This window comes from Anas acuta, chromosome 3, assembly GCF_963932015.1.
Source record: "Anas acuta chromosome 3, bAnaAcu1.1, whole genome shotgun sequence".
NCBI lineage: Eukaryota > Metazoa > Chordata > Aves > Anseriformes > Anatidae > Anas > Anas acuta.
This window is the reverse complement of record NC_088981.1, coordinates 93,767,601-93,786,220: the sequence shown is the minus strand read 5'-3', so window position 1 is coordinate 93,786,220 and position 18,620 is coordinate 93,767,601. Positions and strand designations below refer to the sequence as shown.

The following is an 18,620-nucleotide window of genomic DNA, read 5'->3' as shown; positions in this document are numbered from 1 at the left end:
GGCCTTGAAATGACCTGCAGGTGACCAAAGAAGTTTGTGTGGGCAAGTGCAACTGCCCCTGATGCTGCATCCCATCCATCAGCTGGTGTTGTGGGGACTACGACCACGCACCCCTGCAGGGTCTATACTGATGTATTCGCCTTGGTGCTCTTGAAGGACATGTGGAAGGGCCACTGCAGGTCATGGGGCAGGCTGCTGCTCCCCCTCTGGCTCAGAGCCGCAGGCATACTTGAATTATAACTTTTTGCTAAGTACCAATCATAGTGTGTGCTTAAATAAAGGCAAAACTGAGAGAGGCAGCACAAAGCAAAGCAGCTAGTCCACATTACGTGCTGATAACAAATATGTGCTGGTAATAGCACAACCAGGTCAACCACAACCACCATCCCTGCAGCCAGCCCCGCGGGGCTAAGGTGCTTTGGGCAGGATGCTCTCGGCTGTGCCCTCAGCAGCAGGACTGGGGGATGAGACCCTGCAGGGCTGAGCCTGGGACAGCCGAGGGCCGGGGCATGGCACTGGCAGGCGGCTGAGGACATGGAGGAGCGGAACAGGCTGCCCAGGGAAGTGGTGGAGTCACCATCCCTGGAAGTCTTCAAAAGACGTTTAGATGTGGAGCTTAGGGATATGGTTTAGTGGGTACTGTTAGTGTTAGGTCAGAGGTTGGACTCGATGATCTTGAGGTCTCTTCCAACCTAGAAATTCTGTGATTCTGTGGGATGGCGGCGGCGCTCCCCCCCTTGGCCGGGGCGGGCACGGCAGGCAGCCGGCCGCGGGACGCCGCCCATGGCGCCGCTACAAGAGGCCCGAGATGGCGGCCGCCAGGGGCTGCGGGCCATGGCGGAGGGGGCGAGCGCGGCGGGGAGGAGGAGGAAGATGGGGACGAAGAGGGTGCTGGAGCTGAAGGAGCGCCTGGGCCGCGCGGAGCAGCCCGCGGAGGTAGCGGGGGGCCGGTGGGGGTCCCCCCGGGTGGCCTCGGGGCTTCGTCCCCGGCTTGGGGCGCCTGGAGGGGGCGATGTGCATCGGGTCCCTTTGGCACCCTGAGGTCCCTTTGGCACCCTCGGGTCGGTGTGTGGCCGGGCTCTGGCTGCATGGTGTTTTAAATAGGAGCCTGAGGGGTCCTGTGTAGGATGAGGTGACAAAAATCTGTGTCTTAAAGCTAGATATTAACACTGTGCACCAAACCAGCTGATGGATGGTGCTGAGTGTTACGTGTCTTGTCCTGGCCAGAAGCTCAAAGCTGAGGTGCTGAGCTCCATAAGAGGTTTTTATAGTGGAAAAGGTGTTCCTGCTGTGCTGTGGTGGTGCAGGAAGGGCACCGCATCCTGCACTTTGATTCCTGGTAGGGGAAGAACAAAGCTATGCTTATCTGAAATAAATGAAGCAACCTGTAGGAGAGCAGGGCTCTCCTCAGGAGCTGCAAGAAGTAGATAAGGAGGGCTTGAAACAAGAAAACATCCTCTGTGAGTAGAGCAGCTGAAGGAGGCTGAGCCTGGCACTCGAAAGTACCAAGGTGCAGGGAAGGAGATGAGCAGGAGGGAAGGCACTTTGCTCCAGCAAAGAAGTAAGCCCCAAATTTGGCTTGCTGTTTGCCAATGAATCGTGTTTGACCAACAAAAATATATTTTAAAGGGCTTTTTTTTTTTTTTTTTTTTTTTTGAGGGGCTGAATTCATCTTGAAAGTACAGAACATGCTTAGTGTGGTAGATTTCCTGAAGTGTTATAACTTGATGCAAGTTTGTGGAAGTGTTTGCAAACAGAGGGCTGGTATGTCATTTAACTTGCTTTGTACTTTGTGGTTAATAAAACTTAAAAAGCATCATTACTACATTCATATCTATTGTGTGCTTTCTAAGTGCGTGCTCATACACGTGCAAGAAATACTGATTTTCTTACCCAGTAATGGTTTATCTTCATCTGCTGGTGCTGTAGGCTTTATCTGTCCAAAATGCAAATATCAGAGTGCAGGTACTTCTTGAGGTACTATACCTTGCAGTTCAGCAAAACTGAAATTTCTGGTGTTCTAGAAGTGGTCAAATTTTACTCTATCTCTTTTACTCTTTTTAATCTTTTAATACTAGTGTTTGGTGATTATATGCTCTTATGAACAGGAGATTGAAAAGGAAAAGAAAACAACAACAACAAAAACTCTGGAATTGTTTCTAAGTGCTCCCAAAGCATTAAACTTAAAAACACATTAATCCAAGGAGAAAAAACATGTCTAGCCCTGACAGGTTTGCCTCTTAAAGAAGGAGATGCCCTGTGTTTGTAACATGACCAAAAACAGGTGCTGCACAAAGTAGGTCTAATGGTGGTGCTGTAGCACTTCCACTGTTCCTGGTAAAGCTGTGTCGAGTGAAATAGAAACAGTTACGGGTAAGGAGTGGAAGGGAAGGGAGAAGCTGATAACTGGAAATTGGCAGTCATGAAATGCACTACTAATACAAGATAAACCTAGTAGTGGAAAACATGTAGTTATGTTTAAAGGCAAAGAGAGGCTTCAAGGATGTGCAGAAAGAATAATAAATCCTTATTACAGATACATATGTCGGTAAGTGTTTGTGTTGTCAAATATTTCTGCTCTATAGTTGAGAATAATCTTTGTCTAATTGTGTCACATTTTTTAATAACCACTGGATACTTTGATAGGCACCAGGAAAAAGATACAGAACATAAATTGTTCATATCAAAAGCTTCTTAATATGCAGGGTTTAATAGCTACCTGGTGAGTTTTCAGAGAACTGACCAAAACTAACAGAACTGATGATTTAGAAGTTGAATGATCCTCAAGATACTAGAGAAGTTCAGCAGCTCTGGAAAAAAGGTTACCGTGAAATGAAATGAGCCCTGTCCCTGACGTCCATGAAGCACTGCAATGAGCAGCTGCAAAATCTTGCATGTAAGATGTAACTGGTGTAGAAATAAAGGATGGTACCATGAGCCAGTGCACTCAATGAGACTTCATGTAGATATGTACTGCTAAATTTAGCTTGAATTTATCTTAAATTATATTCAGCTGACACTAGCTGTCATAAATATACATAAGTCTCTTAAAGAATTTGACTTGCTGCTGTATGATGCTGATTACAGCAGCAATGTTACAGGCCTGATGTAACATCTACAAAATGGATTGAAATTACAGTCAGCAAAAATAAGTGACAATCCTTATCAGAAAGCAACGCTGTTTATTTTTTGGGGAGGGTGGGAATAGGAGGGGGAGCAATTATCCATCTCATCTTGACATGGCGTTACTCAAATCTTCCTTAATTTAGAAGACAGCAAGCAGTGCGGGGAGATGTCACAAGTACCAAAGTAATTTGTGTCAGATGAAGAGGACTCTTCTAGAAAAGGCAGCCTTGGTCATGTGCTAGGCTACATTCATTTGAGCGGCCTGCGTTTTAGCATGGCTCAGTGGAAAGTCACAGCTAGGAGCTGTGAATATAGGTCACTCAGGATAGGAGCCTGTATTTTGGAAAGCATTGACTCAGAAAATGATTTGGAGCTCTGGTGTATTACCAGTTGAGCATGAAATTGCAGTACAAGGCAGTGGCTTATGGAATAACTGCTATCTCCGGGTAGCTTAGCAGGGTCGTGTTATTACAGCGATGTAGTATTAGAGGGGCAATTACAGGAATATTACGTCCTGTTCTGGGGGCTGTTCTTAAAAACAGGGCTGCCGAGCTGGGGAGACTTTAGGACAGCAGCAGAATGGCCACAGCTCTGGCCAGCGTAACTTACCAAGGCTCAAGAACTCTGTCTGGTTGGCCCTAAAAAAAAGACCAAGAGGTAATGTGTGATTAGTGTTTATATTTGTGGTTTGTATAAGATGTTTGAGAGAGGGCTACCTTTAGTTAGCAGGAAGAGAGGATGAGATTCAGTGGCTGAAAACAAAACCAGACTTCTTAAAGGAAATTTTTTAAAGTGAGGGCAACTGAGCATAGGGCAACTCACTTGGGGTTGTGTTAGGCTTCTCCAAAGTGCTGTCTTCAAAGACCTGACGCTCTTTCAGATGAGGTGGCAAGCTCAGCCAGGAGATAGAGACCTGGTGGGGTTTCGCCACCCAGCTGGGTCCCATCCTGCCTGAGCGAGGGCCCAGCTTCAAGAGGTGAGGTGACCCCAAGGCTCACGCGGAGAGGCTGGAGCAACGCTGGTGCAATGGGAAGAGACAGACCTGGCGCAGCTGGGCCTCTTCTTATCATCCCTCTGCTTTCAGCTTTCACTCTGGAGAGCTGCTTGCTCGCATGCTTCTTGCCTGTTTTTCATTGCTTGGACCCTCTGCTTTCCCTCCTTCCCTTCATCTTATCTTGCTCGTGCTCCTGTTGGCCCCGTGCTTGTGTCTCAGGCTGGTGTGTGTGTTGCTCGTCCATGAGGCTCTGGTTATGCTGCACACAAAGGCACACGGGGCTGCCTCTCCTTTGACAGCCCTGTGCAGATATGACTGCTGGGCTCACTGCAGGCTGAGCTGTTCCCAGCTTTTGGGAGATGAGGATCACTGCTCTTAACGGGATTGTTAGTGTTTGATCAATGCTTTCTACTTAACGAAACCCTTCTGTTTGTCTTAATTCGCCAAATGGGATACACATTTCAGGAAAGCAAAATGAACAGTGTGGGCTTTGGTTTAAAAATTGAAAGTTTTGTCTCACATTAAAACGTGTTGACTGCTCTCAGACATGCTTGTCATCCAGGTACTTTTGTAATTTACCCCCCGTTTTGAAGTTGCATGAATAGTAATTGCTTGCTTCCTGAACCGGTTTTAAAGATTCTTTAATGATTCTGTAATGAACTCAGCTTCATGAACTAACTCGGTCCAAAACCCATCAAATCTTCGTTGTTTCTGTAGCTTGATGAAAGCACCTTTTAGCATTCCTAGTGCAGGATTGTGTATGGGCTGTGGGATTTATTCCCAGTTGGTTTATACTGCTTGAATAGCCAGTCATCCTATAAAGCAAAGCCCATCCACTTAGCAATGGGCTGCTCCCTTCTGATGGCAAAATTAGTTAAATGCCTGGGAATATCACTTTAAAAAGAAAATTAACTAAATTGACACTGATAACTTAGTTTCTAATGTTTGTGATTAACATCGTGGTCTTATTAAATTACCTTTTTTTTTTCTTCACTTAACTCTGTAAGCATCTTTGCAGCATATTTTCTTCCTGCTGGGGATTATTTTGGAAAAGTCTTCATCTCATAAAATGTGTAGTCTATGCCTGTGAAGTGTCTGGAAAAAGTTAAATGTTAAGCTACTACTGCAGGGTAGAGCCTTGCAGGAGAACCACATGCCAGGCGTATGGATGGAGCCCACTGTGCACAGTGAGGTTTAGGAGGATTCAATTTTTAATATATTATAGGAACAGTGAAATTTAGAACTGTTGTAGAGAGAAGTGACTATTATTAAAGCAATTACTAAAGTTTAAGAAGTTTTGGGGTTGTCATCCTGCATCCCAGCAGGTTTCTGCCATTGCATTTAGAAGTGGCAATGGTCTGAAAAAACCTAGAGAAGTATTCCAGGCTTTGTTAGCACCCTATGAAATGCTGTTACTTTAGTTGCACATTAATTCTGTCATCTAGATAACAACTTCAACTTTATGGAAATCTGTCAAAGATGATGCAAACTGTGTGTAGTCAACTGCAAGACTCAGGTGTACTGCACACACGTTGCCAAATAAGTTCATACTCTATTTATAAATGAAACTTTTGTATTATTAAAAACCTCTCAGAGTAAGATAAGCAGTTTCATATTTGAAAAATACTCTTCTGTTTCTACGAAACTCAACGTTTTAATCAAAGATGTATATACTTTGCCCATGTGAAACAAAGCAGCTGTTCTAGCTTGACTTGGTCTTGTACAAATAGCAGTGAAGGCTTCAAAACCTGACCGTCTTCGCAAGCTGAACTCCCACGGACTTTTTTTTTTAATTCTTGGCCTTTACTGGTGCTGCTAGCTGGGAGAACTTGTGGGAAGTTTGCATTTTTTTCCTTTTTTTTTTTTTCTTTCAGGGTGCTGCTTCTGCTTAATGCAGCCTTTGAATCAGTTCTGTGCTGATCGGTCACTGGTACACCAGGAGTGAGGGCATATTTGTAGCCTGAGCTGCTGCACTATTGATTTATTGATCTTTAATGTAATCTCTGTAGCAGTAAAGTCAAACCTGTTGAGGTTTCTGCTGTTACTGCTGCTAGGGGTATTGCAGAACAAATTTCAAGCATAGCCCTTACCTACAGTGAAGGAGTGCTTATGTTTTCCTGGAGTTACTGGATCTTCTTCCTGTTAAGGTTTTTTGGATAAACATGGGAAAGAGGATGAGAAAAACAGGATAGTACTTATGCATATGTTATCTAATAAAAAAAAAATAATCTAATGTTTTCTTTCAGATTCTAAAAGCACTTGAGGTACTAAAGAATCTGGATATATCACTGGATATTCTAGTGGTAAGTGACCAATAACACATTACACAGTCGTTCATCATGAAAAGAGTTTATGGGGTCTGCAATCCCAGAAGCAGTGGGCATTGCTGCATTTGGGAATTAGGACTCTTATCATGGTTCATTTAGAGCTCTGTATGAGAAGCCATGGAGCCTTCTCCAAAAAGAAGCTGGGCTTAAAACCGAACAAATTCAGCATTGTGACAAGTGTTAGTGGTGAGCAGTGATCTGAACATATAGGGAAGACTCTTACTAAATCTGCTTTCAAATCAGTGCTTAAGATACCCCAAACATGGGTGATCTGTTCTTTGGGCCAGTTGTCTAAATCTTCTGTCTCTTATTAGCTGGTCGAGGTGAGTTTCTTGCATCTAAAGAGCAGCCATCCCAAGTTACAGAGTAACAATACCTGTGATTTGTATCCTTTGTCAAGGTGCACCCTATAAAGCTTTATACTGGGGATTCTCAGTGGTTTGGGAAACTTCTGGAAGGATTTTCTTTTTTTTTTTTTTTTTGAGATAGTTCTTTGCAGAGCAGGAGAAAAATATGGTAATTGGAATATTTGGCCAGCTTATTTGGGCGAAGGCACTTGCCTGCCTAAAAACAGATGGGCCTCTACTATAATCCACCAATATTTTTATTGAGAAATGAAGTAATCTCATCTGAGCTGTTAAAAATGACAAAGGGCTTCCTCAGATAATTGATGTTCTCAGCATACTTGCATGCTACAATGTGACAGACTATGATGGAAGTCTTCAAGTGAGACAGAGGGAAGAGATGTCTTAAAATTGAGGTTTCTGCATATTTTAAAGCACTTCTAGGAACATAAATTTCTCACATGGATAGCTTTAGGAAATCCTCCCACCAGTTTTCTCGCATGTATTGCAATACACTGAACCTCCAAACCAGTGCTCCTGAATGATACAGAAACTGAATCTCTTTAAAGCAAAATTATTTTTCTGAGGCTTTAAGGAATTCTCTTCTAAGGCCTGAGCTGAGCCCGGAGGAGTAGTACATGCATAGTTCTTACTCAGACTTCACAGGAGTATAATTTCACTGGCTAGTGAGAGCATTAATGGGTTGCTGTTGGCTTTGCAAATTCCAGGGTTTGCACACAAAAATGTATCTTAAAAGTGGGGGTTTATGAATTGGAGATACTAATAACAGGATTCAAAATCAACTGTGATATTTATATACCCACAAAGTCTGCAGGGCAGTTCTACTTCTACAATGTAGAAATCAGAGCAAGATTTGAAGACACAATGATAATGTGAAAATAAATTGTATGGTGGGTGAACAGAACGATGAACGTGGCATCTTAAACATCAGGGGATTTTTTTCTGTGGCTGAGACTTGAGTTTAGTCACATGAACTCTGTTCACCTGGCACCTCTGCGCCATGGTACTTTGTGTTGAGGCTTTTAGATTGCAATACACTGATCATTTGTGCTCTTTAACATGCTAAACTGTACCTGTATAAATATATATTATATATTAGTATATATAAATATACTTATATATATATATATATGTAAAATTGATTAATTCACTTTAGCAGTATGCATTCTGTAGGTATAAGCATTCAAGCCAAGTGAGGTTTCTGGATTACATACATTTAATGGGGAAAAGTAGCTTCTTTTATGCTGCACTTTGTTCCCAGCATTTGGTTATAATTATATGATTTTCTTTCAGTTCTGTTTGTAGGGTGAGAAGTGTGTTTACTTCTTTAGCTGCTGTAAGACTGCTCAGTCTGCTATGCTAATGCTGCTTGTAGCAGTTTTAGGGAAGGCTTTTCTTGGGATTTGTTGTGATTTATTCCGCCCATCTTTCTTGCACTGTCTTCAACAGGAAACTGGCATAGGCAAAACAGTGAACAGCTTTAGGAAACATGCCACTGCTGGGAATGTAGCTAAATCCCTGGTGAAGCGATGGAAAAAGCTTATTCCTCCAGAAAATAAAAGGTAGGTATGGACTTTTTTCTACAGGATTAATTGTGGTGTAGCATAACTTAATAAAATACAACTTGGAAATATTAGAATAATACTTGGAATGACAAATATTTCATAACGCATATAGATGAATGGTAGGAATGAGTCTTTTATAAATTACTAGAAGACAGATCAAAGCAGCCAGGGTTGGTCAATTAGCCAGCCAGCACTCAGACTTCACCTGCCTTTTTGACCAGCACCGGTTCTTAGGTACCAGCCGATGTGAGCAGCACTAAGCCAGTGATGGGCAGTGCTCTCCTCCCCTCTAGAGAAATAGGAAGTTTGCTTTTTTTTTTTTTTCTCTTTCTCAGCAATGTGGCTGTTGTTAAATGAAGCATCTCTTCAGTGATTTGGTTGTGTACAGGACTTCCCTACGGTATTTCTGCAGACTGAAAAGGGTTTTGTGTGTTGGAGCAGGTACACTCGAAGAGATGTGATTCCTTCTCAGGAGTCAGCCTCCACTGCCATCAGCCGGCTGACTGTGCTCTAGGTGTTTTGCAGCCCTCTTGACAGTGGGAGAAGTTGGTCTGAGAAAGCTGAAGCTTCAGATTGACTAAGCAGTGCATGTTAAATTTGAAGCTGTTCCCACAACAGGGAAGTGGCATACCAGAGCACATGGGTAATAACAAAGTATTCAGGCTGATGTTTTGTACTCTTACCAACCACAGAACATGTTTTAAATTCTGCCTCCTAGTTACTTCAAGTACCATCTCTGTATTATAAAACATGCAAGGAAACTTGTATAAAAGCAGTGGTATCTAAAGCATTTTGAACAAATAGCACTATGTCAAACATGTTTTTCTTACTGATGCTTATGTCCCTACTCTCCACTTGCATTACTCTCAATTTCTTGTTGCAGTAGTTAGTGATGCTGGACCAAGAGAGACTTCCCTCAGATTCTGTGCTGATGTGGAAGCAAAATTAGAGTGCCGTTCTGGGTCCTGTAAGAATTATGCCACGTGGTGTGATTTGAAGCTTCTGGTTTCACTAACGTAAATAAAAAGATTGATTCTTCAAGAATGTAGCATCAGATGTAGTGTGGGATGTATTTTTTTCCTTTGTGTTGCAGTGATCACAGAGGAAGAAAAAATGCTGAAAAAGAAAAAGATGAGACAAAATCTTCTGTTTCCAAAGGAACTAAGCCTTCAGAGAAGCCCAAAGCATCTGTATTGGCCTCCAAAAGTTCCAATAGCTCTCCCATTTCTAAGAAGTTGAATAAGCAGCATACACATAGGGAAAAAAAGCACCGAAATACAGGTTCTGAGTCTCAAAAAGAACGTGATAATAAAGAATGTAGCAGCAGTAGTTCTAAACGTGGCTCCCAGGGTACTGATCCTCAAGCTAAAGAAGGAGACTTGAAAGAAAGAGCCTCCAAGGACAGCAAGGAAGGTTCAGAAAAGAGGCGTTCCTGTGTGGCCAGTAAGGACATATCCCCCACGAAGGAAAGGCCTGGTAAGGATGCTCCCAAACAGGAAGATCCTAAGCATGTGAAGAAGCCAAAACAAAAACCTGTCACAGGAAGCAAAGCTAAATTACCTAGCGATGAGGAATTTGAGCCCCCTACTATGTCTTTTGAATCTTACCTTAATTATGATCAGGTTACAAAAAAAAGAAAGAGGAAAGCTTGCTCTACAGGTGAACGTCCAAAGAAGTGCAGTGAACAGAAGAGTAGCTCAGTACCACAGAAGACTACAAAACCTCCTCACGCAGATGAGGGAGAAGAGAAGAACCAAAACTGTGAGGATGATCAATCAGAAACGCCCAGTAAAAAGGTAAACCACTGCATGCTTGGAATAATAGCAAATAAACTGCAGGCAAAGGAGTGTTCTGGTGTCTTACTGCCAGCAAAATTAATCTGTGATTATTTTAAGCAACAAATGTGTGGCTGCATGGCACATAGGCTGCATGGCAAAGGCAAATAATTTTAACTGGAGCAAAAAATGTTATTTACTACATACTGACAGCTTACAATTGGTTTATTATGGTTTTTATGATAATTTCCTACGCAGCAGTGGTCTTTGATTGGTATCAGCTAATTGACTTTTTACCCGTAACTTCATTCTTGACCAGCTTGTTTTCTGACTTTAGCAGATGCTGGCATAGCACAGCTGTTTTGTTGGAAGCTGTGGTTCTGTACTCATTACGGTCTGTAGTGGAAATGAACAGACTCTTCTTTCAGTGCATTGAAGTAAACCACATTATTGCATGTAAGGGTAGCTTATATGAATTCTTAAAGTGAAATATCCTAGTCCCTTGAAGTGGCAGAAAGCTTAAGTAGCTCCTTTGAGCTGATGTAGAGCTAAACATGCTTACTAATTAGACTTTTTAAATGAAGCCCTTTGTACGCAGGGAGTTAGAGGTCTCTTCAAGTCTCTTATCTTTGCTGTGACGTGAAAGCTCTGGGCTTTATTTATTGTGCAAGATCTGCGATAGGAATGTCTTCTATCCCAAACAGAGGAATACTAACAGAGGGGCTTGTGCATGACAGCAGCATCTAGGTACTAAGGAACTGAGGGAAATCTTGGTGAAATGGAGAGGAAAATGTTGGCTGTTCAAGTTGCAAAAAGTTCTTTCAGATACCGAAACGAAGTTTAGGGAGATGCAAGTTTTATGTTATAAGTGCCTGGCTTATGACTGGAAGACACCCAAGACTTAATTTAGATACTGTATGCAATGCTGAGCATTTGCAGGAACACTTACCAGGCTCCTGGAATCTTTAAGTCACTTTTTAAGGGGATATCTGGAAGACTGTATTGCTTATCCAGCACGATGCAGGAGATGAGGTAGAACCAGGTATGAAGCTGTTTCTTGTCTTTCAGGATGACATTTAGCTTGCCTTTAAACATCTAACTCTGGTTTTTGTCATCTTGCAGTTTTGTTTCATTTGCTGCATGCCTCTAACCTCAGCAGTGATTTATCTGAAAGCCTGTTAGCTGAACACATCTGCTCCTTCCTTTAATCCCTTATTATGCACTGATTGCAGATACCCCACTAAGTTCCTTTTGTGATGTAGTACTGGCATGTAGAAGATGAAGGAATATGCTGAAATATGGGAGTACATCCTAGTTCAGAAATGCAGTAGTTTTGGTTGTCCTAGGTAATTTTTGGGATTGCTTAATTTATTTTGTAGCTTATTTTAAGCCTTAGTAAATCTGAATTTTTAACAATGAAGCAATATTTCCTTGACTGTACGCAGACCAAGGTGGCGTCCCTTCAAGATCTTCTTAGTACTCCACTGCCTAAATCTCTGCCAGGCATTTTAATCTCATCTCTCCCCTATGCTGCTGACTTTAAGGGTAAGTAGCATGTGAGGCTGGTAAATGTGAAGCTGTGCATGTTTTTATAGCTCTGTCTAGGGTAGTCTTCATCCCATTTCTTAATAAACCATAGTAACTCATCTGTCTGTGGCAAAGAAATGTCTTCACTTGCTCCTTTGTAGAAATAATTTTAAATCTGAAAAGAGATATAAAGGTTTCCCTCTTACAGCTTGCAAGTAAAGAAGTGCTGTGAAAGGTTTCCACAGATGTAGAGGAGGTGTAGATCCTGTAGTCATTCTCTGGGCTTCACTTATCTTTATTCCTGTCTATGCTTTATGTAACTGGAGTAGAAATTGTCACCAGCTGTAGCTTCAGCCTAGAAACTTGCTTGCATTCCTATTCATAGGTGGCACAAAGTGTCAGTGGTTTTCCCATGCAGCTCCTGTGAGGTTTCAGTAGTTTCACATCTCTGTAGGCTTGAGACATCATTGCTATTGCTATTTCCCTAGGATAACCCTGTAATGACAGCAGCATTTGGTGGCCTGGTGACTGAGGGTATCTAGATCTCAGTACAGCTCATGTAGATCTGAGCATCCCTGTTGCAAGGGGAAGGAAGGCTCAGGGCCCAGTCTAGCTGTGGATCCAACTTGTGTAGACCTGAGCTAATTAATGTAAGGCTACTATGGGTACGTGTAGATTAATTTAATGTTTTGCTTTACACTTGCAATGTACTTGCTGTATTCCTCTTGGATGTTTGAGGGGACCTCTGTAACAGAGTACCTGTAAGGGATCAAACTCTAGCAGAACAACATTATATAACGTTATATTTCAAGAAGCAAGAATATGTTGGCCTGCCAGGCATGTTCCTCTGAATGTTTAAAGCCCTGTAAAATGTCAGGAGGCAAAGAAACCCTGCCTGATGTTTTGTTTGATTTCCCTAGCGCCTGTTGTGGAAGCACCCCAGCAAGTCAGCGAATCAGTTCAGTTCACGGGACGGAGACAGAACTCTAAAATGCAAGTTTACTCCGGCTCCAAACAAGCCCATCTTTCAAAGATGCTTACACTGTATGAGCAGTGCATCCGTGTGCTTCAAAATAATATCGATTGTGAGTACTTCAAGGGCTTTGTAGCAGGCTGTACTGAAAGACTATTTGATTTCTTTGTTTCTTCCATGCTGGCCTACTAGAAGGTAGTGTTCCTCCCTACAGACAGTGACTCAGAGCTGGTCAAAAGGCATTTATAAAACTGATCTCATGATCATGCTGAAACACAGTTTTGTTTGGAGGCTTACGTTTTTTAAAGCTCCAATTCGTAGTTAAAATATAATGTCCTATAAAGTATAAGCCAAAAATCCTCCTGACTTTTTTTGCCCCTCCAAAGTGTGTGTTCACGTAAACTGGAATGAGTGATCAAGAAATTATTTATTCCTTTGTGTAGGCAGAGAGGGGAGTGATACAGATCAGTAAAGATGGGGCAATAGCTATTCCAGGATGCTTTCTCCCTCCTCAGATATAACTGCCAGTTACGAACTGCTGATTTGTAGCTTCATACCCTGACTTCAGAACATGTGTTCTGTAGGTATTTGCTGAAATTGATGTGTATTTTTATTTTTTAAACTGTGGGTAAGTGGTGTTACACTTACCAACAAACAAATGAGCTACTAAAAGTGCTGTCCTCTCTTGTAGCACTGCATGAAGTAGGAGGTGTGCCCTTTGAAATTCTTGAGCCTGTGCTGACACGCTGCACACCAGAGCAGTTGTTTCGCATAGAGGACTGTAATCCGGTAAACTCTGCCTTGCTAAATTCAGGGAACCACAGAGGAATTTAGGCACCTGTTCTTGCTTTCCTTGCACCCCTCTTGATAAAGAGTGCAAGTATTACACTGTTTGTGTCTTGTATACCTGTTTCTTTGAATTCAGCTGTCATCAAGCCTCCCTCTCTGTCAGGATGTAAAGCATTTGGGAGGTTATTACTGACGACTAAGTGAAAGCCACTGTGGGTAGAAATAGTGCTATTTCTGAAAACAACAACAAAGAAACAACATTTGCCAGGCACAGTAAGAACAAATGTTTTCAGGCTTAAAAACGGTTGTGGCTGCAAAGCGTACATGAAATCTAATCCCAGATATTTCCGAGTTTACATCTGGTAGATTTTGTTTTATCTATAGTGTTAAGACTTCAGCTCCATGGTGCGTTTGGGCACTGATGGTCTGAGTGTGTGGCACTCCCTAGTGCAAGCTGGCCACTTCTCTGCATGCCTGAAGCTGAGAGCTGGTATGGCCTGAGCCTGTGCTGAACACACACATCTACCCTGTAAGCGTGGCTCATGAACTCAAATATAGAGCTCTGCTCTCTGAAGCTACGTGACTTCTAGACTGACATTGACATCTCTGTGTGGCATTGTATTGCTTCGTGGTGGAGGTACCAGCGAGGGCACCTGGTGGGATTTGTTCTGCACCTTCCTCCACGGGGTGATTGGGCTTTGTCGGCAGGCTCAGCCAAACAGGTACTCTTGGAAATGTTACTCTTAAATCCTTGATCTTAAAATACCTTGTGTTCAAACCAAGACGTTTACAGAAGTGTCCGACCACTTGTGGAAGAAACACTGCCAGAGGGATTTTAAAAATGAGAGGCTCCTGGAATATGAATCTTGGCGTGAAATGTACTTGAGGCTCTACAATGAGAGGGAGGAGAGACTAAAGACGCTTACAAAAAACATTCTTTCAGCGCAGGCTAAGAAACCAAAAGGTAAAAAATACGTGGGTAGCCTTTTGGTTTTCAAAACCCAGTCTCTTCTGTTCTTCTTGACACTTACTGCGTGGTGTTTAGTGGTTTGTTTGCACTGATCACTGGTGCTGTGTCTCAGGGAGAAGGCATCAAGTAAGGATGCTGTTACTTTTAACTTACAGGTTGCACACAAAGTGAACATATACGTTAATACAGTACAATAATGCATAATGCTTGCAGCATGCTGTACACAAACCTCACCTTACTGGTTAGAATGAGGGTTCTAGGCAACCACACAGTGCAATTTTAATGACAAATACCAAAAAATACAGATGCAATTGCAAATATCAAAGTTAACGTGAAGGAATACTGTATGTGACTTGCTGTGGTTCAGTTACTACTTTGCTATCATATTTTTTTCTGAATGATTACTTTTTGCAATTTAAACCTAGAAATTGCCACATAACCATCTTCTCAACTGACTTTCAAACATAAGTAAGGAAAAATCACATCCTCTGCTCCTTGCTTCTGTATTAGGCCGGCAAGTAAAAATGGCTTACATGACTACTGCAGCAAAACCACCCAGGAATATTCGCCGAAAACAAGAAATCCATGGGACAGCAGGACCTGTCACCCAGCTTCATCCCACGGAGAAGTGCAAGTAAGTGTCCTGTGCTGTGTGTTTAATTTGAGATTAAACATCTCTGTCAGTGCTAAAGTTTGCTGGCAAAGTATTTTGCTGTTATAAGTAGCTCTGGGTTTACTCTACGTTTTTTAAGTAGCTAGAAGCTAAGTTGCCTTTTAAGCCTTGTGTGCTCCCCTGCTGTGTGTGTATTGTCACCACGTGTTTCTCCAAGTGCCAGGGATGAATTCATCTTCCCTGCTAGTGAGCAAGCAGCCACTCTTGTTTTCTTCCAGATCACATTAATGCTGCTTGACATCCTGGGGAGATCCCAGTGTTGATGTTTGGTGTTTATAAACCTGCCTAATAGTTTCACATGTTCTTCTGTTTTCATCAAATCCCCAGTGAGCTGTCCAGAGTGATAGAGCTGACCAGAGTGAATCTCAGCAACTGTTAATACACTGGATTGTGGGCTTCTAATTTGGCAGCTTGAAGGAGTGTCTGGAACAGTCAGTCAGTGGCGGTAGCCAACACTAATCACTGGAGGAACACAAAATTGGGATTCCTCAAATATTTTCTTCATACAGCACAAACCCAAGATCTCCTCTTGACAACTTAATTCAGAGTGGTTCAGCAGCCATAGGAACCGAAGCAGAGATATGGGATTTGTCCTGCTATTTGTGCTGTCCTGATGAACTCCTCTTATACCCAAGAGCATGCAACAGGGAGAAAAAACAGCTGTAGCACCAACTTCCACCCCCTTTTCCCTTCTCAACTATGTGGAGAGACTTCTTTATGTTTGTATATCTGTTCTCGTCCAAAAGAAAATCAGCAGTTTGATTTAAAAGCACGCCATGGGTTGATAAGTCCATGTAGCAGCAGTTGGACTGTAAAAACAGTGGAGACTGTTCACACTGCCTGGATGTGGGTGTCTTGTGCTGTGGTCACTTACTTCCCTGTGAGGAGCACCATGCCTTCCCTTCTCCCCATAGCTTGTGGGTGTTCCCTTGTTGGCATAACTGCTCTGCAGATGCCTGCCTCAAAAATGATCCTTTTGAGGGGGGAAAACTGTTTTAATTGATCTGGGTTACTCTTGAATTAGCAGTTAACGCAGGCTGACAAATATATAAGTGGAAAGTGACAGGTAGCTGGGGAGTATAAAACTTCAGCTGTTGCAAAGATGATGCAAAACTGACTGACAGTCACTGAAAATGTCAGCAGTCATTGTAAGTAGTTTCTGTCCTTGTGTTGCAGGGCCTGCAGTTGTGCTGAGTAATTCTTCATGTGCCTAAGGCTGGGCTGACCTGGGCTTATGGGAGAGGGGAGAAAACACACAAACAACGAACTTGTGGAAGTGTGTGTATAAATATATGTGTGTGTATATATATACATATATAAAATCAAAGTCTGCTGATTTCAGGAACTTGATTTACAGTTTAGCTGTCTACTGTCTTGCTCAAGACAGTGGTGGTATGGGGCAGGAATGACAGCCCACATGTTGGAAACCCTCAAAAACAGCTTTTGCACTGGAGATGTTCTTTTTACATCTGCACCTTTTAGGTGATTAAATTAGGAAGCTTCTTTCCAGACTGCTGTTATTGATGCAAAGATGGTCCAACACCAACGCAGTAGCTTAAGGTGCTTCAAGTTGGGCTTCTGCTTTTGGTTACCCTGTGGGAGGTTGTATCTGTTGCGACAGACTAGCCTTCCAGTTTGTGCTAGTGTAAGTGTCCTTTCTGTCCTAGTAACTGAATAATGTACTCAAAGACAGCATAATATTTTTTTTTATGCATCCTAAATTAGGACAAACTGCTGTTGTGTGAAAGGAGCTGCAAGGAGGGTTTGCCTTCTCGAGAAACAAAACTTTGTTCAGGCATGATGAGTTAACTTCTTAGCTTCTTTGAACATGTCCTTTAAAAACCTTCTGTCAGCTTTACTGTGTACAGCTGAAATTTTCACTAATGAAGCTGGTCTTACAGGGTCTAAAAAGGTCCTGTGGCACACGTGCAGGTCCCTAGCAGGCTGTTTGGTGTTTGCTATGCAGTGCTTTATGTTAACTGGCAGCAGGCCTCAGTGACTGGCTCCAAGGCGTACAAGGCTGCCCAGATTGCTGGGCAGTTAAATGCTGTGTTGATTTAACTGTTCTACACAGAGCTGACGTCTACTGCAACCATCCCAGTCTTTGTCCTGTTACATGGTGTTTCCAACCTCATATTTAGGGTTAGTTATTGTGCCTTTTCCTGGGCATTTCTAACTTAAAGGAGAAAAACAAAACAGACCTGAAAACTTGAGTGTGAATTTTTCCTAACTTTCTGGCAGAGAGACAATTAGTAGTTCAGCTGTATTCAAAACCAAACAAAAAAATCACAGACCAAACTAGAACACGGGCCAACAGCTTATTAGTCATCATAATAGCTCCATCTGTCGTAAATACAGATCACTTTACATTAAAGACAAATAAGAGGTATCATATCTAATGAATGGAAAAACTGTGCAAGAATGGAAATGGACTAGATGACCTCAAGAGGCCCCTTCTAACCTGAATTATTCTATGATTTTAAATGTATCACAGTACTGATAAGGAGACAGACTTGTTAAAACACTGATGTTTTTTTTATCAAAATGTGATGGAGTGAATGGCAGTTCTTATTTAAAAAAAAAAAAAGGCTAATCTCTTTATTTCCTGGTTTTAAAAGAACACAGATTTCAGAAAGCAGAGACAGAAACAGTAATTCATCAAATCCAAACCCTACTAGCAACAGTGGAAGCTCTAGCTCAAGTGGAACAACTCAAGATGGAAAGAAGCCTACCAAAAGTAAGTGGAATTTCCTCAGATTATCAGGATAATTGCTTTAACTTGCTGGTTATCAATGTATACCTAATATTATGCTACTATAACTTTGTCCTTCGCATTATGCTGTACTCCTAACTGGTCTTTTTTTTTTTTTATTAAAGAAGTTGCACCAATCATGAGGAAAACTTTAAGAGCACTGAAGAGTAGAGCTGGACGACGATGAAATGAGGATGCGTATTGGAAGCTTATCTGAATATTTGTATATTGTGCTATAGCTAATGGAAGTAACATTAATGTAAACCTTCCCCAATTTACTGTGGATAAAATAGTTATCAAATGTTACAGGAGCAAATGACTTGCAATAAAAAAAAAAGCTCTGGAATCCCTTTGTAGTGTGCTGCTTCCTTCCTCATAAATAAGGAAAACTGAATTGAAATAAGCTCAGTACATGCTAGTGACCAATCACTTCGTGTGGGCTTCTAGTGATGCTGTCTTTATCAGTTTGTTGACACATTTGAATGAGCGTTTGATGGAAGCACTTAAACAACCTTGGCAAAATACATCTATAGCTTATCCCTTAGGAGGAGCCACAAGGTATACTTAGATACAATTCCAAAGAGGTTTTGGTGCCTCCAGCACAACAGTGTTTTGGAAATTTGGTATTTGTTGCCCTAAAGGTTTCCACAGGGAGACTTCCATATGTTTCTTTCTGCTAACACCTGGTTTGGTTGGGTTTTAATTTTTCCTCTTCTGGATAAAGACAACCTGTCTTATAAGATGCTCCTGGAACTCTGCTTCTGACCTGCTAGAAGAAACTGCT

The 18,620-nt window shown here is 42.0% G+C and overlaps 1 protein-coding gene across 3 annotated transcripts; it reads left to right on the top strand.

Annotated features, from left to right (window-relative positions):
* Positions 1-774: 774 nt before the first annotated feature.
* LOC137854657 (elongin-A-like) lies at positions 775-18,182 on the top strand. 3 transcript variants are annotated; one of them, XM_068678389.1, is made up of 11 exons: positions 775-936; positions 6,367-6,423; positions 8,262-8,374; positions 9,471-10,173; positions 11,598-11,697; positions 12,600-12,764; positions 13,344-13,441; positions 14,225-14,405; positions 14,922-15,045; positions 17,703-17,821; positions 17,962-18,182. In XM_068678389.1, exons 1-11 carry the CDS (start codon positions 784-786, stop codon positions 18,021-18,023), a joined length of 1,875 nt encoding a protein of 624 aa, XP_068534490.1. In that variant the 5' UTR covers positions 775-783; the 3' UTR covers positions 18,024-18,182. The 3 variants fall into 3 exon arrangements, with proteins under 3 accessions (XP_068534490.1, XP_068534491.1, XP_068534492.1); XM_068678390.1 differs by lacking the exons at positions 17,703-17,821; positions 17,962-18,182 and adding an exon at positions 15,412-17,643; XM_068678391.1 differs by lacking the exons at positions 13,344-13,441; positions 14,225-14,405.
* The last annotated feature ends 438 nt before the right edge of the window (positions 18,183-18,620 follow it).